General features: G+C 40.9%; 1 protein-coding gene across 1 annotated transcript in view; it reads right to left on the bottom strand.

The window, feature by feature from the left end:
* ITPR2 (inositol 1,4,5-trisphosphate receptor type 2) overlaps window positions 1-22,148 on the bottom strand; it is a 592,637-nt gene that overhangs the window by 356,527 nt on the left and 213,962 nt on the right. The window contains exons 22-23 of the mRNA XM_052640930.1: window positions 4,707-4,900; window positions 506-635 (exon numbers count right to left, since the gene is read on the bottom strand). Coding sequence (XP_052496890.1) covers window positions 506-635; window positions 4,707-4,900 — 324 coding nt within the window. The remainder of the gene's footprint in view (window positions 1-505; window positions 636-4,706; window positions 4,901-22,148) is intronic.

The following is a 22,148-nucleotide window of genomic DNA, read 5'->3' as shown; positions in this document are numbered from 1 at the left end:
TTCTTCTTGAGTTGGGTAATTCCTACAAAATACCTTTCTTCCTGATAGATGCATTTCACATGCTCTGTGATCCAGCCAAAAAAATAATCCCCTTGGATTTTCACCCAAACAGCATAATTCTTAAAAGATTCAGACCTGGAGTTGGAGAGAACTCAGAGAGAATCCCTTTTCCACTACTTCATAACTTTAAGCAAGTACCTGAATCGCTCTAACCTTGGTCTTCTTATCAGTAAACTGGCACAATAAAGAGTACTCAAACTTGTGGAGTTGTAAAGATAACAAGAGAAACTGCATTCAAAGGACTGAGCACCAGAGCAGCAAGCATCCTCCCTGCCATTCTTGACAAGTTATTTACTTCCTGTCTCAGCTCCTTCATTTCATTGGTGGAGATTATTTGGACATTTTTGTCTCATACAGATGCTTTTTGTCTTAAAACATCAAAAGGAACTTTCAAGTTCTCATGGACACATCATCCAGAGAGTAAATATTGTCACAAAGGTAATACCTGATGGCAGCAGGGTATCAGGAGAGCCATTGGTGGACGTTTCGGCATTTCCATTGTTCTCCCCGAATTCCTTCTTATATATTGACAGCATATAGGAGATCCTATAATCTAGTCTGACACTCAAGATAAACTGTAAGAAACATTAAAAACAACATAAGTTCCTTTCATCAGCATGGTGTTTAAAAATTCATTTCATTACAGGACAGCAAGAACAATGTAACTATCAACACGTCACATGAACTACTTCGAAACTTTACTGGAAAACTCCACACTTCCATCACACACATGATAAACAATCATAACACTAAGCACAGTGAGGCATCTGCAGGAGCCAATGTCAGTAAAATCCCTCAACAGTTTTTGAAAGGAAGACAACTTGACTTCCCACGATCACTCTTGGAATATTCCAGGTGGGGCTATCCAGTAGATATGGATGAAGACATTATGGTGACATAATTTCCCGAGCCCTGAGCAGAGTTTCCAATGGCTCCACAAGAAAAGTGCTGGAGCTGAGACCCTCATTCACAACAGAAAGGTCAGGATTTCAGCTACAATAGTGTGGATTCTGACTGTAACAAAAGGAGTCCTTGATCTAGGCTTCAGAGGGGCAGCTTAAGTAACAGCATCCGGTATACCAGGGATATGCCTCACTGCTGCCTGGCTCTCCTTGGCTCTGTGTTGCTCTCCTTGTTCTCTTTAATGGACGTATTGACAGAGACTAAGTACCAATAAGGTTCCCATCTGTGCTCAGCACTGAAAAGGGTGTGAGTGCCTAGAGCCCAGGGTCCTCGAGAAGAGTGATTGAGTTGGAAAAACTAAACATATTTTGCTATAGCGCTGTTTGTTCTTGTTACTTGTTTTTTGCTTCACTGCACAGCATGTGGAATCTTAGTTCCCCGAGCAGGAATCAAACCCTCACCCCCACAGGGGAAGCACGGAGTCTCAACTACAGGGCTGTCAGTCCCTGCTACAGCACTGTTAACATACTTAGGAAATGATCGAGGGGTACCCATGTGGGATAAATATAATGGAGATCAAGAAGGAAAAGGTATATGTTGCTACCTGAGTGGAGATGGCAAACAACAGAGAGGCAGACCTGCACAGGGCAACCTGCCATCCCAGGCTGCCTGGGAGAGTCCTGGGACAGCCTTTGCTCCCAGTATAATTATTATCTGTGTCCCCTGCACTCTCTTAAGAGATGCTCATTGGAACAGCAAACAGTAACAGTCATGCAAGTTTCAGAAAACTTGGGGTTTGGTGGTACCCTCCAAACCCAGTTCTCACTATCTATGCCACAGTCAGTAGTGTCAGACCCCCATCTCCCTCCTGCCACCCTCCCACCCCCTTCCTCTCTCTCCTCTGGTTCTTCTCCATCCCAACAGCACAGGCTGGAATGCCTGCAGTGTCTCTCTTGCCTCCTCACATTTATTTCCATTGTTCACTTTACCTTGAATATTCTTCTCCTCTACCCCATAATTACTAGCTTTTGAGATAGCCAAGGTTTGAATCCCTTTTGAAATGAAGCTTTCTCTGGTTCCCCAGTCCAAATCAATTTTTCTCCTTTTTGCTCACCCAACACATTATTTACAGCTACAGGTCCAAAGTTGAATGCCTCTCTCTCTCTCCCTTCTCCCTATTCCTCTTCTGCTAGACCTTTATGTTCCTCCTGGGTCACAGCCATGCTCCATGTCCGCTATGTCCAGTCAAGTTCCACAAACTTGTTGAGCCAGGTACTGAGGCAGGTACCAAGAGTGCGGAAAAGGTGCCAAGGATATAAAACCTGCCTCTGAACAGCATATAATCCAGAGAGAAAAGCAAACACCAAAGAAACTCTTATTAGCATGCACTGAGCACCACTACAGCTATTAGTTGAACTGATTCCAGTTACTTCAGGGATTTTCAAAGCTGGAGACAGATCGTGGGAGAAGAGGGCTGAGAAAGGACCAGTGGGCTTGGTGAGCAGAATGACAGGAGCAGAAGCTAGACCGCAGATGCATAAAATGAAGAGTTGTTTATTCAAGTGAATGTATTTCTCTGGTGGCTCAGACGGTTAAGAATCTGCCTGCCAGAGTCTGATCCCTGGGTCAGGAAGATCCCCTGAAGAAGGAAATAGAAAGCTAATCTAGGATTCTCGCCTGGAATATCCCGTGGACAGAGGAGCCTGGCAGGTACAGTCCATGGGGTCACAAAGAGTTAAACACAACTAAGCGACTAACACTTCACTTTCATGTAAAGAACAAAGAGTGAAAACATAAATTAATGAAACACTCATTGGCTTTTAGTTGACGATTAATATTCAAAGAATTATATTTTATAAATAGAGCCAAAATTCAAACTTTCATGTCTAATATAGTTAATTGTGAAAAATAATCGAAGGTAGAAGGGGAGGGGGAAAGGGAAGAACAAAAAGAAAGGCAGAGAAAGAGAGTTAACAAAGGGCTGAAGACAGACAGAGGGAGAGAATGGGTGAGAAACAAAAAGCCTTAAAGAAAATACACAAAATGATGGGAAAAGAAAGGAAGGGCAAGAGAGGAAGAGGAGCTGGCAAGAAAGCAGGCGACTTGACTTGCTTAAGGAACGTGGCTGCAAAGAAATTCTTCAAGAGACATTCGAAAAAAGAAACATTCAAGAGGAGCACAGGGGAACACAGACACAGGGAGTCAGAGTCAGACACAGACACACAAAAGCTGGAGCAAGAACAGAGTTTCAACAAGAAATACATAAAGAACCCAAAGGCAGCAGCAAAAGGAAGCCAGTCCTGCTCTACCCTGCCATGGTTTCGCCATGCCATCATTTTTTAGCTATAATGGACTGTTTGGTAAATTCAGAATATCTGTAACTGTTATTGGTCTAAAATGAGGACATGTATTTCAGAGTCTGTCCCATGAGGAGGATGACACTAGGCTGGGAGCCCTTTAGGCCCACAGGTCAGGTGATCAACACCTTCCTTGGGTTAAGAACAGGACAACTGAGTGATTTCTCAGGGTAGTGAACACAGGGTTGGGATGCCTGCCAATAATTTCTTGGGACTTAGCCTTTGGAATTCGTGGAGGAACTGTGAAACTTTTTATGATTATAAATCTAATTACTTTAAATAAAAATGTACAGATCCTTCCAGGACAACGAACCCACTTCTGGTCGCTAGTCTACATTAAATTAGGATGAAAGACTTAGTAAACTGTAGCCAGAACTTTAACAGATCCTCAAAAACTCCAGGCTCCAATTTTCAAATATGGAATAAGTCCTATAATTAAAGTATCATAAAACTACTTTCCAAACTTAAAAAAAATGCTAAGAATCCATAGCTATAGTAATGAGATTTTTATCTACTATCCCATACTAAACCACTGGTCACAAAATAGCAATTTACTCCTTTAACCTCATGGACATAGGTATTAGACTAGGTTAGTTTTTAAATGTATATATTATTGATCTTCCCTGGTGGTCTAGTGGTTAAGGATTCTTCTGCCAATGCAGGGGACATGGCAGGTTCAATCCCTGGTCTGGGAAGATTCCACATTCTGTGGGGCAACTAAGCCTATGCACCACAACCACCAAAGCCCAAGAACGGCAATGAAGAGTAACCCCTACTCACTGCAACTAGAGAAAGCCCGCACACAGCAACTAAGAGCCCACACAGCCAAAATTAAAAATAAGTACATACATAAATAAACATATCTACATATACTAGCCTTTTGGAAACAAAAACATCAAGACAGTCACTACATAAAATGCTAAAAACAGTAATTAACTTTTAAGTTAATAAAAATAAAAAGTCTCTTACTATGATAAATCTGTATACATAGAGTCAAATGTCCAATTCAATTAAAAGTTAAAAAAGAGTTGGAATTCAATCTTAACTTTGCCTACTCTGAAGCCCTTCTTAAATTAAGGTAAAATTAAATCAAGGTCAATGTTAAATGATAAAATATATATTAAAGAAGTTATGCCAACCTCAAAGCACTCCACATTTGTTAGGTATCATCATTAAACTATTTAATGGCCATGTACATGTGTAATGAATATGTTAAATAGTGTCAGTGTGAGATTTTTTTACCAGGCTTATCATTATCTTAAATGAAATAAAATTAGATCAACAGCATTTCAGAATATTTACACCGTGATCTGGAACAAAAAGTTAAGACATTAAGCCAACAGGCACAGGTAGGTGCTTGTTGCTTGCCTCCCATTAGGCCCTTACCTGTAAAATCTCAATGATCTTCAGCTTGGTGTCCATGACGGTGACGTCCTCGTGATCAGTGGGGCTCCCCTGCTTGCTGGGGTGCAGGCTGGGCTGAATGTCAGGCACACTCATGGGGAAGATAGAGCCTCTGCTGAGCACCATCTGGGTCATCATCTCTCCCACCCCATGGATGGTTCTCATGACATTGTTCCCTGGCACAAGAAAAGCCCACAAGTCAACACACATGCGACCTCAGGAGATAGCTGTTACATCCGCTGGCCGCAACCAGACTGAAAATGTGGCAGGAAGAGCACTAAGGATGAGAAAGAAGAGCATCAGCCCTGCTCCGGATCCTTCCTTGCAGATCAAATTAAAATAGTGCAGACACATTTCAGAATAGCAGATTTTAGAAATACAAGTTTACTTTTCTCAGAAAATGCTTTCAAATGACACACGGCAGGTGAGTTGTTGCTGGCTCTAACAATATCCAAACCAGGTCCTTCTGGAACACAGGAAGTCCTACCATCCATCACACCAAGAGGCACTAACTCTTACAGTCACAAGGAAGAAAGGTGTTCAATCTCTACCATAAAGAACATTGCAAGTGAGGATACAAAGACTACAGGAAAACACTTATATGGTGACTACTGTCCTAATCCTACCTTCAAGCCTAGGACCTTTTAGCTTGGCTTTCATAATGCTTGTGAAAAAAGCTTGGGAGGAGGATTTTTACAGCTTCATTTTAAGAAAACTCTTTTCTAGAGAAGAAGCACATTTTACCCATTTCTTCATCAATTTGAGTTTAAAATCATAATTCAAAATCCACAAAAAGCAATTGTGTTTGAGATAATTACAGAAACAAATTACTAATCATCATTTCCAGTGAGGCATCCTGCCTCTCCTGCATCTTGAGTTTGGCTCCTCATTTAATTTGTCCTCCAGTAAAACTGCCCATAGGCTTCACTGGTGGCTCAGCGGGAAAGAATCTGCCTGTTAACACAGGAGATGTAGGCTCAGTCCCTCAGTTGGGAAGATCCCCTGGAGAAGGGAATGGCAACTCAATCCAGTCTTCTTGCCTGGAGAATCCCATGGACAGAGGAGCCTGGCAGGCTGCAGTCCATGAAGTCGCAGAAGAGTCAGACACGACTGAATGAGCGCGAAGCACACACGAAACTGCCCACACACTCATTCCTCACGCTGACCACAAGCAGCTGTACCAAAGGGTCCTCCTGTCACTGCTATGATTTACCCTCTCCTCTGCTATTTCTCACTTCTAAATCCCTACAACAAGAAATGAGAATTTGAAAGAACTCTCTGCTTTCTCTTCTGAACAGTGGTCTTTGCTTCGTGGGTGTTCATGGAGCTTTGCCTCAAGCAAAGACCTAAGAATCTGGCAAAGAATTTTCCTTTCCCCAAGTGTCTCAGGGTATAAACCAAAAGAAAGGGAAAGGGAAATAAGATGGGAAGAGATTAAACCCTCAGCTCCAAGCAAAGACCATAAACTGTGGGAATACCTACAGGATTGAAAGCCAAACAAATAAAGAAAAGGAAAATATTTAAAGGATGACTCAAGAGTATCTTCATGGTCCTGTGCACAGACCACAATTACCATCAAGCCAGTGGTAACTGATATTATTTGTACACTGTGAAAGGTGAAATGCCTTTTAAAATTCATTATCTTATCCACAGATTAAATCAGTATACATAAAAGAGGGTGGTACTGAAGTAATACACTTTTGAGAATGCAATGAAGGAATATTGTTTTCTAGAGTGGCATCTTCCAGGCAGAAATTAATTAGGGTTTTCATTCTGAGAGTCTAGGACCTTTTATTACACTGCAGCTAGCGTAAACCCAAAAACGGGGATAAGAAAAAATATATGAAAGATAATTTTCAAGTTTGGACAAGCTTGAGACAAAGGATTTGAGACAGTCCCATTTTCTATCAGAAAAACCTCGAGGCAGAATGCTTCATTGTCTGTGGTTCCAAATAATCCTAACAACTAAGCATTCCTACATCTCCCCACCAACTGCAGGCATGCAATCTGGTTGCTGGCAACAGTTTTGGATCATCAATGTTCAACCAGTACATTTATCCGAGGCTCGATTCCAGTATGTATATGCAGTAGCCTCCAAATGATGCTTGCTTACCACCAACACAGAACAGGCTCTTCTGTTATTCTTACCCTTGATTCACACAAAAATCTTAGGCACCCACATTGTCTGCACCTTATTTATAATTTCAAGGAAAATAACCATTTAATCCAATTGACTGTTACACACAAAACATTCACCCAGACAATTCTTACCGCCCCCCCCCCCAAATATAGATCTTGTCATCAAGCAATTAAAATCCAGTAGCCAGTTCTGTCATAATAGATAACACATGTTGTCAATGAAATGGGAGGGCTCATCCCAGGGGCAATACATCATTAGATGCCTGTGGCACTTGGTGGCCACAAAACTCTCCTAACCTCTCTGTGTATGGCCAATGCTGAGTTTGCAAATTAAAAGATGCTATGTCTTCCAGAGTTTTTGGGTGTGATGAGAAGTGCTTCAATTATGAACTACTACAGCTTGGAAAACGTAAATCAAACACCACATAAATCACAGACAAGCAAGGCGTCATTTTTTCCACAGAAAATTTTTTTAATTCTAGGACTGTTGAGATATCTCAGAAGTGATTGAAAGTGAAAATCACCCAGTCATGTCCAACTCTCTGGTCCTGGTAATTACAGATCTCCTTCTCCAGGAGATCTTCCCAACCCAGGGATCGAACCCAGGTCTCCAACATTGCCAGCGGATTCTTTCCCATCTGAGCCACCAGAGATACCCAAGAATACTGGAGTGGGTAGCCTATCCCTTGTCCAGGGGATCCTCCCAACCCAGGAATTGAACTGGGGTCTCCTGCATTAAAGGTGGTTTCTTTACCAGCTGAGCTACCAGAGAAGCCAGTGGTGATTAGTCTTCAACAATGCAAAAGAAGAAATCTTAGGATGTCTCTTCTCAACCATGATTAGTTAATACTACTGAAAAGTTTTCAGTGAAAAGGCTACTATACTATAATATAAATCTTCTGAATAAATTCAAGTTTTCGATGTCCTTTATATTAACCCAGAAGCTAGAATTTGGATTTATGTACAAAGTGTATTGAGATGGTTTGAAAAAGGGAGTCACATTTGTTACGTAAAACTACAAAGGAAGGAATTTCTTAGAAACAAAAGCAGACAGACTTTACAGGTGCTTTCATTATGATTGTATAGGTATTTTAGGGCTTCCCAGGTGGTGCTAGTGGTAAAGAACTTGCCTGCCAGCGAATGCAGGAGACATAGAGATGCAGGTCTGATCCCTGGCTGGGGAAGATCTCCTGGAGGAGGGCATGGCAATCCACTCCAGTATTTTTGCCTGGAGAATCCTATGGACAGAGGAGCCTGGCAGGCTACAAATGCATAGGGTTGCACAGAGTCGGACAGGAGTGAAGCAATTTAGCATGCATGCTAATCCTAATCCCCTCAAGAGAAAACCCCCCAAGGCGAGACAAGTACAGTAAATGCATACTAGAAATGGCGACTGGAAATGGGTTAAGAGTTCTTTACTTTGCTTCTTTGATGGTTTTCATGAGTCAAGTTTCCATTACCAATTCCAGAGATAACACTAAAACTATGCTGACCATAATTGAATTTTTCCTTATTCCAAAGTCATTTTATTACTGGCCACACTATGGGATTCAACAATCTAACACTTTTGTGGATTTACAGAGAGTGCAAGGGATTTAGTAGAATCTTACTTGATTGATTGAAATTTACTGTAGTCCTCTAGTGTTTTATTTAAAGTCATTCTTTACCTGCTATCTCCTTCTGTTAGAAATACTTTTCTCTGGGGACTTCCCTGGTGGTCCAGTGGTTAAGAGTCCACCTTGCAATACAGGCGATGCAGGTTCGGTCCCTAGTTGGGGAACTAAGATCTCACATGCTGTGGAACAACCAAGCTCCAGTGTCACAACTACTGAGCCCACAGGCTATAACTAGAGAGTCCACGCACCTCAACAAAAGATCCCACGTGACGCAAGGAAGATTCCACACGCCACAACTAAGACTTGCCATAGTCAAATAAACAAATGAACATTTTTTTTAAAAGAAATACTTCTCACCTATGAACACATAAGAATAAAATTGATCATCTGGGTTTTCTAGTTGTTCAGATTTCAGATAGACATTTCTGAAATCTTCTAAGCATTTAAAAGAGAAATAGATATATCTGATAAGAGTTTTGTGAATAACTGCTCACAGCAATTTTCTTGTTTTGTGCCTACCAAAGGCAACTCTCAATGCTTTAGAGTAATGGAAGCCAAAAAATGGATAACACCAAAACCATTCTTATTTCCCTGAAACATATTTTTATAGTTGGACTTGGAAAAATATATCTGCTGTTTTCATAATTCATTTGAAACAGAATGATGTTAAACCATAAAGACATGTTTCAGGACATCTTCCTACTTCCCCTCCCTGCTTAGCAGCTCCTTATAAACCTCCTCTTGCTGGAAAACGCCTACACTCCCTAGAACTAGAGCAGTTTTCTATTTTGACCATTCCCTAGAGCAGTGCTTCCTCCCAGTGGTTAGGGTCTGGGTTCTAAAAGGACTTTTCTGTATGCACACATACACAAAGAAAGCATTAACACAAGATCAAAACCTTAGTTAAGATAATGGTATAATCAGAGTAACAGGGAACATAGTATCAATCTAAATCAAAAAAAGATTAAGATTTAGCATCCCAATAGACAAGTAAGTAATAGACAAGTAAGAGCTACATATACAGTCCACATAGGTTTTTTTTTTTTAATTGCTCATGATAGTTTTAAAATTTATTTTATTAAAGTATCCCTTCCTTATCCCCTCTTCTCCTTGGCAATCACAAGTCTGTTCTCTATGTGAGTCTATTTTCTTGTAGATGATTGTAGATATTGTGTCATATTGTAGATTCCACATATAAGTGATATCATGTGGTGTTTGCCTTTCTCTTTCTGACTTCCTTCACTTAGTATGATAATCTCTAGGTCCATCCGTGTTGATGCAAATGGCACTGTTGTTGTTGTTCAGTCACTCAGCCATGTCTGACTCTGCAATCCCATGGACTTCCTGACGCAAATGGCATTCTTTCACTATTTTTATGGCTGAGCAGTATTCCTTTGTGTATATGCATCCTGTATACCACATCTGCTTTACCCATTCCTCTGTCAATCACATGGGGTTTTAATCCACATGCTGGAACAGGAGAGAACTTGGTATTCCTCTGCCTGGAGGTCCCCAGATGGTCACTTGGCTCTCTCCCTCAAAATCCTTTCTGATTTCTGGTGCAATGTCACCTCTTCAGACCTCTTCTGATCACCCTCTTAAAGAATTGCCATCACTCTGGATCCTGCTTTACGTTTCAGTCAAGGCATTATCACTGTCTCACATCATATTTTATATTTGTGTATGTGGTTATTTTTTCCCTCTCCCCCAAAAAGGACCTAAGCTCCATGAAGACAGAGGTTCTGCCTGGTTTACTACTCTATCTCCGGCACCAGGTACAGTGTCTGACATGCTACAGTCATTCAATCAATGCTTATTAGATTACTGCACAAATAAAAGAAGTTGGATGAACAAAGGAATTATTAAAAATGCTATGAACTGCAGCCCACCAGACTCCTGAGTCCATGGGATTTCCAAGGCAAGAATATGGAGTGGATTGCCATTCCCTGCTCCAGGGGTTCTTCTCAAACCAGGGACTGAACCCCACATCTCCCTTGCCTCCTGCATTGCAAGTGGATTCTTTACCAATGAGCCGCCAGGGAAGCCCAATTGTTATAAGGCTTATATTAAAAAATAGGTATTATTAAACCAAAGGGTAAGTTTCATCAAGGTGAGTGGGTTTTTTTTTTTTTTTGCTTTTACACTTTCTAAATTTTCTAAATTTTTTCAAAAAGCATATATAATTTCACATTACTTAAAAACATATTTGTTAAAAAGTATAATAGATAAGAATGAAATAAGGCAAAATCATGGAAACTGACTTTATCAAGGGCATATCACATTGCATGTATTAATACTGTGCTAGGCCACACACACCATTCACAGCAGGGTAGGGAGGTGGGGAACCCATCCCATTTTATATAGCAGCAAGTGGCAAGGTCACAGATTCAGGTTACTTAACATCAATGTGCATCTTTTCTCCGTACCATGTTGCTACACTAAAGGCTATCACCTTCCAAGTGTACAAAGATTTTATACTAGGACTCAGAAAACCTACCAAATGCAGAAAGAAAATATCTTAATTAAAACTGTGTAGTGAAAATGTGGGATGACTATTAATCATATTACGAATCTGCTCACATTATTCTCAAGTGATCTTATCCAACTGCTGCTGCTGCTGCTGCTGAGTCGCTTCAGTCGTGCCCGACTCTGTGTGACCCCATAGACGGCAGCCCACCAGGCTCCCCCATCCCTGGGATTCTCCAGGCAAGAACACTGGAGAGGGTTGCCATCCTTCTCCGATGCATGAAAGTAAAAAGTGAAAGTGAAGTCGCCCAGTTGTGTCCGACCCTCAGTGACCCCATGGACTGCAGCCTACCAGGCTCCTCAGTCCAACTAGTTAATATTAAATAATTGTCCACACACTACTTGTGGCATTTTGCTTACATTACACAATTTAATTCTAAGGGCAGTCTCTGCTCAGAAAGTATTTATTAAGCAGTCAATGTTCACCTGGCTTTATACTAGGGACATGAGGTGCAGAAGGACATAAAGTGAAGTGAAAGTGAAGTCGCTCATTCGTGTCTGACTCTTTGCGACCTGTGGACTGTAGCCCACCAGGCTCCTCCGTCCATGGGATTCTCCAGGCAAGAATACTGGAGTGGGTTGCCAAGGACATAAGAGAAGTAGAAAACTTGTTGCTGTTGTTTAGTGGCTAAATCATGTCTGACTCTGAGACCCCATGTACTGTAGTCTGCCAGGCTCCTCTCTCTGTCCATGGGATTTCCCAGGCAAGAATACTGGAGTGGGTTGCCATTTCCTTCTCCAGGAGATCTTTCCAGCTCAGGGATCAAACCTACATCTCTTGCATTGGCAGGTAAGTTCTTTACCACTTGGCCACCAGATGCCCAGAAAACTTCAGTACCGCTAAGAAAACAGAAAACATGCCCCTCATCCCAAATTTAAGAACAGATAGTAATAACACAGCATGGACAGTATTCAAAATTGCTTAGGACATTTTTTTTTTTCCCATTGGGAAAATTATCTTAGGGTAAGGAGACTAAAAGGCAGCTTCACTAAAGAAATACAATTCTGAACTAGGCTTTGAATGGGGTGAAGGATTTAAATTAGTGTAAATCTTTCACAGACCATTTCACCACCTGATGTTCAGAATCTTAATCCTAATTAAAGTTTCCAATTTCTTGTGAGAATAAAATTATATAATATGTGCCCCAAAAGTCATGAAAAATATCACATAATTGTGAGGTATTATTTCAAAATGAAAAGCGGAGGATTCGTGCATGTTTTCACTAAACTTCTGAAAAACAGCTCTTCTCTGTTGCGTTATGTTCTATGACAGCAGTCACCACCTTACTAATAAGTGTGTGATCCACCACATAATCATAGCTCATAATCACTAACACACCCATGGGGTTGACACAAAGTATCACCTCTAAAAGAAAGCGTCTTGCAGAGGAGTGGCTTGTAAAGAATACTCAATGGACAGAGGATATGATATGACACCTAATCTTTTTCATTCTGAATAAACACCCAGTGAACACAGTATGTTGATAAGCCATTGACAGATTCCAAATTTCCAGTTAGAAATAGAGCAAAGCAAAACCTACTAAAAACATGTTACTAAGGTATAGTAATGTTATTATCCATCTTTTTTTTTTTAATATAAAGTAGACTGCTTCGAAGAAAATTATTTCCCATCCCACACCCTAAAGAAGACTTACACAAAGGATGAACTGAAAAAGCAATTCATACAAAACAGTGGTTGAGTTCTACGTCTTATTTTGAATTTCATCACTGTCAAATACTGACAAAGTCATTTCAGTATTCCAAACCTCAAGGTTTCATTTTAATTTGCCAAACTGATCTTTAATTCTTAACAGCTAGTAATGCAAGCAATAAGTGGATTTACTATTTTTGTAATTGAGATGTAAATTAAATACAGTCTGTATTAAATACAGGCTGTAGCAGTTTGGACAAGGGAGGACCCATATAAACCACAAAGCATCCAGATAGTCAGACATTTCTATTATCCAGAAAGCTCTTTTGTGCCCTTTCCCAGTTAATCCCTTCCACATTTCCCCCCACCACCACCACAAAAAAAAACAACCACTCCTCTGATTTATCACACTGTAGAGCTATACACTGAATAATGTACAGTTTCATAGGTATGATTTTAGAAGCTGATTTTAGCCAGAGTATTATTAAATCCATCACTGTTCCAGTACTCAAGGGCCTCTAGTTCCTTGCTGCTCTGTTGTTGCCTCCACCAGATAAGTATTTTTGTCAGTGACGGGTGAAGTCAGAAAGAGCACACTTTTTTTAAAGTATTTATTTATTTACGGCTGTTTTAGGGCTTCGTCGCTGGGCACAGACTTTCCCTAGTTGCAGCGAATGGGGGCTCCTCTCGAGTTGTGCTGCGGGGCTTCTCACTGTGCTGGCTTCTCTCGTTGTGGAGCGCAGGCTCAGTAACTGTGGTGCACCAGCTTAGCTGCTCCACAGCATGTGGGATATTCAGAGACCAGGGATCGAACTCGTGTCCTCTGTATTGGCAGGTGGATTCTCCACTACTGAGCCACCAGGGAATCCCAGAAAGAGCAAATGCAAAGATAACATGAAACAAGGAAAGATAACTAATATAGTAAATGACTGCATCAAATCCCAAAACTCCATGAACAGGTTGAAAACTAACGGGTTAAAAGCAATAAAACCAAGAGCTGCTTCTTTGAAAGGCTAAACAAAATAGCCAAAACCTCTAGCCAGGCTCACCAAGAAGAAAGGAGAGACAATTCAAATAAACAAAATAAGAAATGAAAAAGGAGAAATTTCAACTGATATCCCAGAAACACAAAGAACCATAAAAGAATATTATGAACTGTTAATTATGTGCCAACAAATCTGACAACTTAGAAGAAATGGACAACTTTCTAGAAACATACAGCACACCAAAACTGAATCAAGAAGAAATAGATGATTTGAATAGACCAATCACTAGAAGTGAAATAGAATCTGTAATAAATTGAAAAAAAAAAAAACAAAAAACAACTTCCTACAAACAAAAGTCCAGGACCAGATGGCTTCACAAATGAATTCTACCTAACATAAAAAGAAGAAGAACTTATACTGATCCTTCTCAAGCTCTTCCAGAAGACTGAAGAGGCAGGAATACTCCCAAAGACATTCTGTGAAGGCACCATTACCCTGATACCAAAACGAGACAGGGACAACACCAAAAAGGAAAATTACAGACCAATATCTTTGATAAGTATAGATCCAACAATTCTCGACAAAATAGTAGCAAACTGAATGCAAAGCACATAGAAAAGATCATACATCATGACCAAGTGGTCTGTTAGTCGCTCAGTCACGTCTGACTCTTTGGGACCCCATGGACAATAGCTCACCAGGCTGCCGTGTCCATGGAATTCTTCAGGCAAGAATACTGGAGTGGGCTGCCATTCCCTTCTGAGGAGGATCTTCCTGACCCAGAGATCAAACCCAGGTCTCCTGCACTGCAGGAAGATCCTTTACTAACTAAGCCACCATGGAAGCCCCTTGACCAAGTGGGCTTCATCCCAAATTCACAAGAATGGTTCAACATTCACAAATCCATCAATATAATATACCACATTGAGAGAAAAGAAAACTACTGGGTTAAGTCCAACAAGGTAAACTGAAAATATAAAATTCCCTGCCATTTAGATACAAATAAAACCAACTCAAGTATATGATGGGGAAAATGTGGTGTAAACAGAGTGCAAACTAGAACTTGAGTTTCATTCAAGTAGAAATCAATAGTAGGGCATCCCCAGCGGCTCAGCAGGTACAGAATCTGCCTGCAAGGCAGGAGACACCAGAGATGCGGATTCAGTCCCTGGGTGGGGAAAATCCCCTGCAGACGGAAATGGTCACCCATTCCAGTATTCTTGCCTGAAAAATCCCATGGATGGAGGAAAAGGTCGCAAAGAGTTGGACAAAACTAAACAACAGAGCACGCAGCAGAGCACACGCAGAAATCAATGCTAGGTCATCATTACCCGAAACACTCATTTTCACCTAGATGGTATTACAAAAGTAATGTTCAGAATAAATGAGAAAATAACTGTTCTTGCCAAGCAGTGATCAAAAATATTTGAATCATAAAGGGAACTGTTAAAGGAACTGCAGGTGATGACACAGTGAGGCGGAGACACACAGGTGACAGGCTGGCCATTTTCAAACAGAAAAAACTGATGTGTGGGAGTGAAGCTAGATTTCAGCGTGGCTCCAGGGAACAAAAGTAGAGCTGCGTTTTGGAAGTGGGAGGGAGGAATCTTTAGGATAACCTAACAAAGGAGACCTGATATTTAGAGCTGCCTTTTGCAGCAGTAAAATCTTGGTCACTCAAGTGTTCCAAGATATCCTAGAGGACCATTTTCAATGGTTATTACAAAGATCTACAGATCATACAATGTGTAGGTGATTTCTTCAGTCCCTTTCTGCACTAATGTTCTATCATCTCTATGTTCCAATAAGGTCCTTCATTGTAAGTCATTGGTGGATGCTCTTGACCAGAGATTGAGGCTCAAACAGAACTTAAGATCGAGGAAATACCTGAGTAGAGAGGAGGTGAGGACAACCTGGTCCTCTTTACTCATTCTCACCACTTGGGAGCTCATATAAATATTGATTTTGCCTGATTAACTGAATTTGGTCATGTCAGTAGCTCTTTCTGGCTTTCAGGAATCATTCATATTGCTCCTAGGAAACTGCAGAGACTTCAGTCACCTTAGAGCTTAAAGAATGAGAATAAACTCCACACTAAACCGAAAGGTGCTTCATCCATTGTGGGGCAGATACCTCTGCAAAACCAAAACCTCAAAAACTACAGACAGTTCTTTTGTTTCCAACACACCCAGAGAAACACAGATAAATTTAGAATTCGTCTTCTGTTTCTACTGAGTTAAATAACTTACAAAGTATAACAAAAAATATTTTTATATATCATAACTTTATGTGAGCAACCCCTGACTGAGAGAACTATAAGGAAGTTATACAGTCGCTTCATGACTTAGTATAGTATGGAAATTAGGCATGCATCATACCCATTAAATCCTTCCGAAATTTATTAACCCACACAGTTAATGAGGGAATATTTCAACCATATTATTCTGTTAAGAAGGTGTACTAAACCTGAATGTCCATTGACAGAGGAATGGATAGAGAAGATGTGTACACATATACAACAGAATGTTACTCAGCCATAAAAACAGAATGAAACAACGCCATTTGCAGCAATGTGGACAGGCATAGAGATTATCACACGAAGTGACTACGTCAGAAAGAGAGCAACGAATACCATATGGCATCGCTTATGTGTGGAATCTAAAATATGACACAAATGAACTGATTTACAAAATAGGAAAAGACTGGCAGACAGGAAAACAAACTTAGTTATCAAAGAGGAAACGGGGAAGGAGGAATAAATTAGAAGTTGGGATTAGTAGATACAAATACTATATATAAAGTAGAAAACCAACAAGGACCAACTATTTAACACAGGGAACCATATTCAATATTTGGTAATAAGCCATAATAGAAAAGAATACAAAAAAGAATGTGTGTGTGTGTGTATATATGTATGTTCAGTTCAGTTCAATTCAGTCACTCAGTTGTGTCCGACTCTTTGCAACCCCATGAATCACAGCACACCAGGCCTCCCTGTCCATCACCATCTCCTGGAGTTCACTCAAACTCATGTCCATTGAGTCGGTGATGCCATCCAGCCATCTCATCCTCTGTCGTCCCCTTCGCATCCTGCCCACAATCCCTCCCAGCATCAGGGACTTTTCCAATGAGTCAACTCTTCGCATGAGGTGGCCAAAATATTGGAGTTTCAGCTTCAGCATCAGTCCTTCCAATGAACACCCAGGACTGGTCTCCTTTAGGATGGACTGGTTGGATTTCTTTGCAGTCCAAGGGACTCTCAAGAGTCTTCTCCAACACCACAGTTCAAAAGCATCAATTCTTTGGCGCTCAGCTTTCTTCACATTCCAACTCTCACATCCATATGTGACCACTGGAAAAACCACTGCCTTGACTAGACAGACATTTGTTGGCAAAGTAATATTTCTGCTTTTCAATATGATATCTAGGTTGGTCATAACTTTCCTTCCAAGGAGTAAGCGTCTTTTAATTTCATGGCTGCAATCACCATCTGCAGTGATTTTGGAGCCCCCAAAAATAAAGTCTGACACTGTTTCCACTGTTTCTCCATCTATTTCCCATGAAGTTATGGGATCACATGCCATGATCTTTGTTTTCTGAATGTTGAGCTTTAAGCCAACTTTTTCACTCTCCTCTTTCACTTTCATCAAGAGGCTTTTTAGCTCCTCTTCACTTTCTGCCATAAGGGTGGAAGTGAAGTGAAGTCACTCAGTCGTGTCCGACTCTTTGCGACCCCATGGACTGTAGCCTACCAGGCTCCTCTGTCCATGGGATTTTCCAAGCAAGAGTACTGGAATGGATTGCCATTTCCTTCTCCAAGGGATCTTCGCAACCCAGGGATTGAACCCAGGTCTTCCGCATTGTAGACAGATGCTTTACTGTCTGAGCCACCAGGGAAGTCTACCATAAGGGTAGTGTCATCAGCATATCTGAGGTTATTGATATTTCTCCCAGCAATCTTGATTCCAGCTTGTGCTTAACCAGGCCAGCGTTTCTCATGATGTACTCTGCACAGAAGTTAAATAAGCAGGGTGACAATATACAGCCTTGACATACTCCTTTTCCTATTTGGAACCAGTCTGTTGTTCCATGTCCAGTTCTAACTGTTGCTTCCTGACCTGCATACAGGTTTCTCAAGAGGCAGGTCAGGTGCTCTGGTACTCCCATCTCTTTCAGAGTTTTCCATGGTTTATTGTGATCCACACAGTCAAAGGCTTTGGCATAGTCAATAAAGCAGAAATAGATGTTTTTCTGAAACTCTCTTGCTTTTTCCATGATCCAGCAGATGTTGGCAATTTGATCTCTGTTTCCTCTGCCTTTTCTAAAACCAGCTTGAACATCTGAAAGTTCACGGTTCACATACTGCTGAAGCCTGGCTTGGAGAATTTTGAGCATTACTTTACTAGCATGTGAGATGAGTGCAATTGTGCAGTAGTTTGAGCATCCTTTGGCATTGCCTTTCTTCGGGAATGGAATGAAAACTGATCTTTTCCAGTCCTGTGGCCACTGCTGAGTTTTCCAAATTTGCTGGCATATTGAGTGCAGCACTTTCACAGCATCATCTTTCAGGATTTGAAATAGCTCATATATATATATAACTTAATTGCTTTGCTGTGTACCAGAAACTAACAAAACAGTGTGAATCAACTATACTTTCAATTTAAAAAAGAGATGAGGGGCGTCCCTGGTGGCTCTGTGGTAAAGAATCCACCTGCCAGTGCAGGAGACATGGATTCCATCCTTGATCCAGGAAGATCCCACACTGCAGAGCAACGAAGCCTGTGTACCACAACTACTGAGCCTGTGCTTTAGAGCCCAGAAGTCAGAACTACTGAGCCCACGTGCCCCAAATACTGAAGCCCACTCACCCTAAAGCCAGTCCTGTGCAACAAGAGAAGCTCCCACAATAAGAAGACTATGCATTGCAACTAGAGAGTAGCCCCCACTGCCTATAGCTAGAAAAAAGCCCACACAACAAAGACTCAACACAACAAAAATTAAATAAATAAACAAAATTGTAAAAAAAAAAAAAAAAAAAGGTCAGCAACATTAAAATAAAGGAAAAAAGAGATGGTGCATGAGAGATCCCTGAAAAGGTATAACATAAATAATCGCTAAAATTGTAAGAAACAAAATATCAGAAGCATTTTAATATCAACTGGCATTTGTCTTGGTATCTCCCATTCATTGGCAATTTGGGCAGCCAAATTAAAAGTTCATGAGCAATAGAAGAAAAAATTATACATCTGAAATGTTATGGTCTCAAAAATATTTTTATCATTCAAATATACAAAACATATAATTTACATACATTCCTCAAATGCATGTCACTCAATGGATAATTTGAAAGCCAAGTATGCATAAAAAAGCATGTTAGGCATGGTCCAAGTCACCTCTAGAACCAGAAACAGAATCTATTTTCAAAATTTTTCTCCCCACTTTAGTTCCCTCAGCCAATAAATTTCAACCTTTATTATTGAATTATCTAGGTAGTGATTGTAAAAGTCATGGAGTCTTTTGTAAGTCTACTAGAAAAAACAGACATTAAAAAAAAATTTTTTTGACATTAACAAAAAGGCAAAAGCATACATTTGGAACATTAGGGTCTCAATATTTTTGTCCTTCAAATGCATGCACATCTATATAAAGCATGTCACATACATTCATCCTAGAGATAAGTGAGTTATAAAAGTATACATGAAATACAGTAATATTTGATCCTGGAGGATAAAGTTGTTTCATATTCCTGGGAATCAGCAAGAGACAGACCTAGAGACATCTAACACAGATAAAGACCTGCGGGCATCAACTTAAGGTACTGTGTTGTTACTCTCTAGAGATTGAGAACAAGTAACTCAGAAGGATCCTTATGCAGGAATGTGGAGAAACAGCCAAAACCAGAGACAAAGAGACCAGCAGGGAGTGAAGAGAAACATCCAACTTCAAGATATTTAAGCTGGCAAAAGTTTTAAGACTTGTGACTGAAACTTTGTTTCTGAGACAAGTCCAGCAATGGTTCAGGAAGGCGAGATATTTGGCTTAAAAATTTTTTTGGATCTGACCTGTGAAATCACCTTAAGTTACATCAAAACTCCTTAATAAACACCTACTGTTCTGTACTAAACTTTCTCAGGAAACCAGGAAAAGGTAGAAAGCAGGATCCCTGCAGATGAAGAAGTCATCAGCACAGAAAGTAGTGGAGCAGCAGAAAGCACATTGGTGGCAAGGCTGTCAGGTTTGTGAAGAACTAGAGAAAAAGAGACAGAAACCTGAATTCAAAATTTGGCTCAGCAAGCTACAAGCAGTATGGTCTCAGGGTACGTACTTAACCTCTGAAAGAGCCTATTTCCTGGGCCATAACATCTAACAAGCTGGATTATGACAAGGACTGCAGATAAAAATATGCAAGACCTATATGAGTGCTAGGTGTTAAATATAAATAGATACCCTGCTAAATGTGTGGCCTGGCCAATGGTGGAAACTCAGTGTGAAGGAGACATATTACATAATTATTCTTTGCCTATTGTGTGTGTGTGTGTGTGTGTGATTTTTTAATTTCATTTTAAATTGGAGGATAATTACAATATTGTGTTGATTTCTGCCATATATCAACATGAATCAGCCATAGATATACATATGTCCCCTCCCTCTTGAAACTCTCTCCCACCTTCCAACCCATCCCACTTTTTAAAGGGACATGATCTAGTGTAGATCATGTTTCTGAGAACCTCTATATATAGAGAACACTTAAACCTTAAAACTTAAGGGGAGGAAAACAAGTCCTCCCAGGCACCATTGGTAACTAAGAGAAAGCCTGACAGTTACAGGCATTTTTTCTAAAACTTTTAAACGCTAAAGGAGAAAAAAAAAAAAAAATGTATAAAAGTGTAAAAGACATTATACATTAAGTCCGAAAAGACTTAGCGGTGCAGTCAGCATAGCACAAAGCTGGTGGAAGAACCACTCATGAGATCAGAATGTCACAGAAAACTTCATATCTGAAGAAAAGGATTTCATAACAGACTTGCTGCCTAGAGCAGGCTTCTCTTGCCTGTGATTCTGGGGCATTTGAAAGCAGGTAGCATCTAGAAATTTCTTTCATGTCTAGAACTTTGTTGTGCATTTAAATGTTTTAATGTTGTTTTGGAGTCCCTACATCTCTATCTTCTGTAAGATCTGAATCACTTTTATGGTTCCTCCTATTCTGCATTTCCTGTGAGAGCTTAATCTTGACCTAAAATTTTTCTAATCATGGTACTTTTTTAGAAAATATCTATGGTGGATGCTGTGATGGTCCTGCCCAGATTCACCTTCAGGAATGAAGGACTACTGTCTCAGCTGCTGGCAGTGCCACCCGGGGGACAGCCCTCAAGGTCAGCCCTATGGGGACTGACTGATCTGAAGAGAGCTGCCTCAAGCAAGTGCCCATGCCATTTCAGAGTCCCCCACAGGGGCATAAAAACTCAGCCCCCTCATCCAGTGAGAGACAACTCTGAAAGGACATCCAATTTCAGACAACCCTCAGGCTCCCCCTAAGACTGCATCACAATCCAGTTTCTTCCTTGGCCCAGGCCTGCTTCCATCCTACCATGCCCTTCCATTCCGCTGGTGCTGTCCTAAGAGCTCCCCCTAATATACCTCTTGAGGGCTAATCTCTGCTCTCTGGGGTACACAACCTGTTCTGTCTCAAGGGAAGTTGCTGTCAGTGGAAGAATCTCAAGGCATGATGAGAACACACTCATCTGACACGGTGTGCACACACAAAGGACGAGACAGACATCACTATGAACAAAATTGCACATGTGTCCTTGCTTCCTCTTCGAGGCTCCAGCTCCCTTTACCGGAAGCCTACAATGTGAATGGAGAGAAGGTTGTAGATAGAAGGGAGAAGCAGATGGGGAGGTGTGAGGAAGGAGACCTGGAGAGGATGAGACAGATCTAAGGGCGAGGGACAGGCTTGAAGCTGAGATGAGGCAGGACCAACTGAAAGAAGCATCTTAAGAGGAAGAATGGTGGTTGGAAAAATTAAGTCCAGAAGTCCATGAAACAGATGCTCAAGTGATGTTGGGTAATCCGGCAAGTCAATCTGCCTGACACTTCTGAGCACTGTGAGCTCCACTGTGAACATATGTCCTTTATACCAAACTGGAAGGAGCTCAGTCCGATGAAACATTAACAGAAGCTGAAGGGACACTGGAATGAGACCTAAAAAGAACCTTCGCTACCTGCTCTTTGGTTATGGTCATGGAACTAAGCCTCATTTCTGTTCTGTCTCATCCTGCATCTCCACACAGACACCTCCTCGGAGTCCCACTTTGCACCCAGTCATACCTTTTTGCTAACTTACTTGCCTGCTTGTTCTGTTTTTTTTGGCTGCACTACGCAGCATGTGAGATGGTAGTTCCCTGACCAAGGATCAATCCAGATCGAACCCAAGCTTCTGCAGAGGAAGTTCAGAATCTTAACCACTGGACCACTGGGGAAGTCCCCTTGTTTGCTTTTTTGG

This window comes from Budorcas taxicolor, chromosome 5 (assembly GCF_023091745.1).
Source record: "Budorcas taxicolor isolate Tak-1 chromosome 5, Takin1.1, whole genome shotgun sequence".
Lineage (NCBI taxonomy): Eukaryota > Metazoa > Chordata > Mammalia > Artiodactyla > Bovidae > Budorcas > Budorcas taxicolor.
The sequence above is the reverse complement of the archived record's forward strand: the minus strand, read 5'-3'. Positions and strand labels throughout refer to the sequence as shown.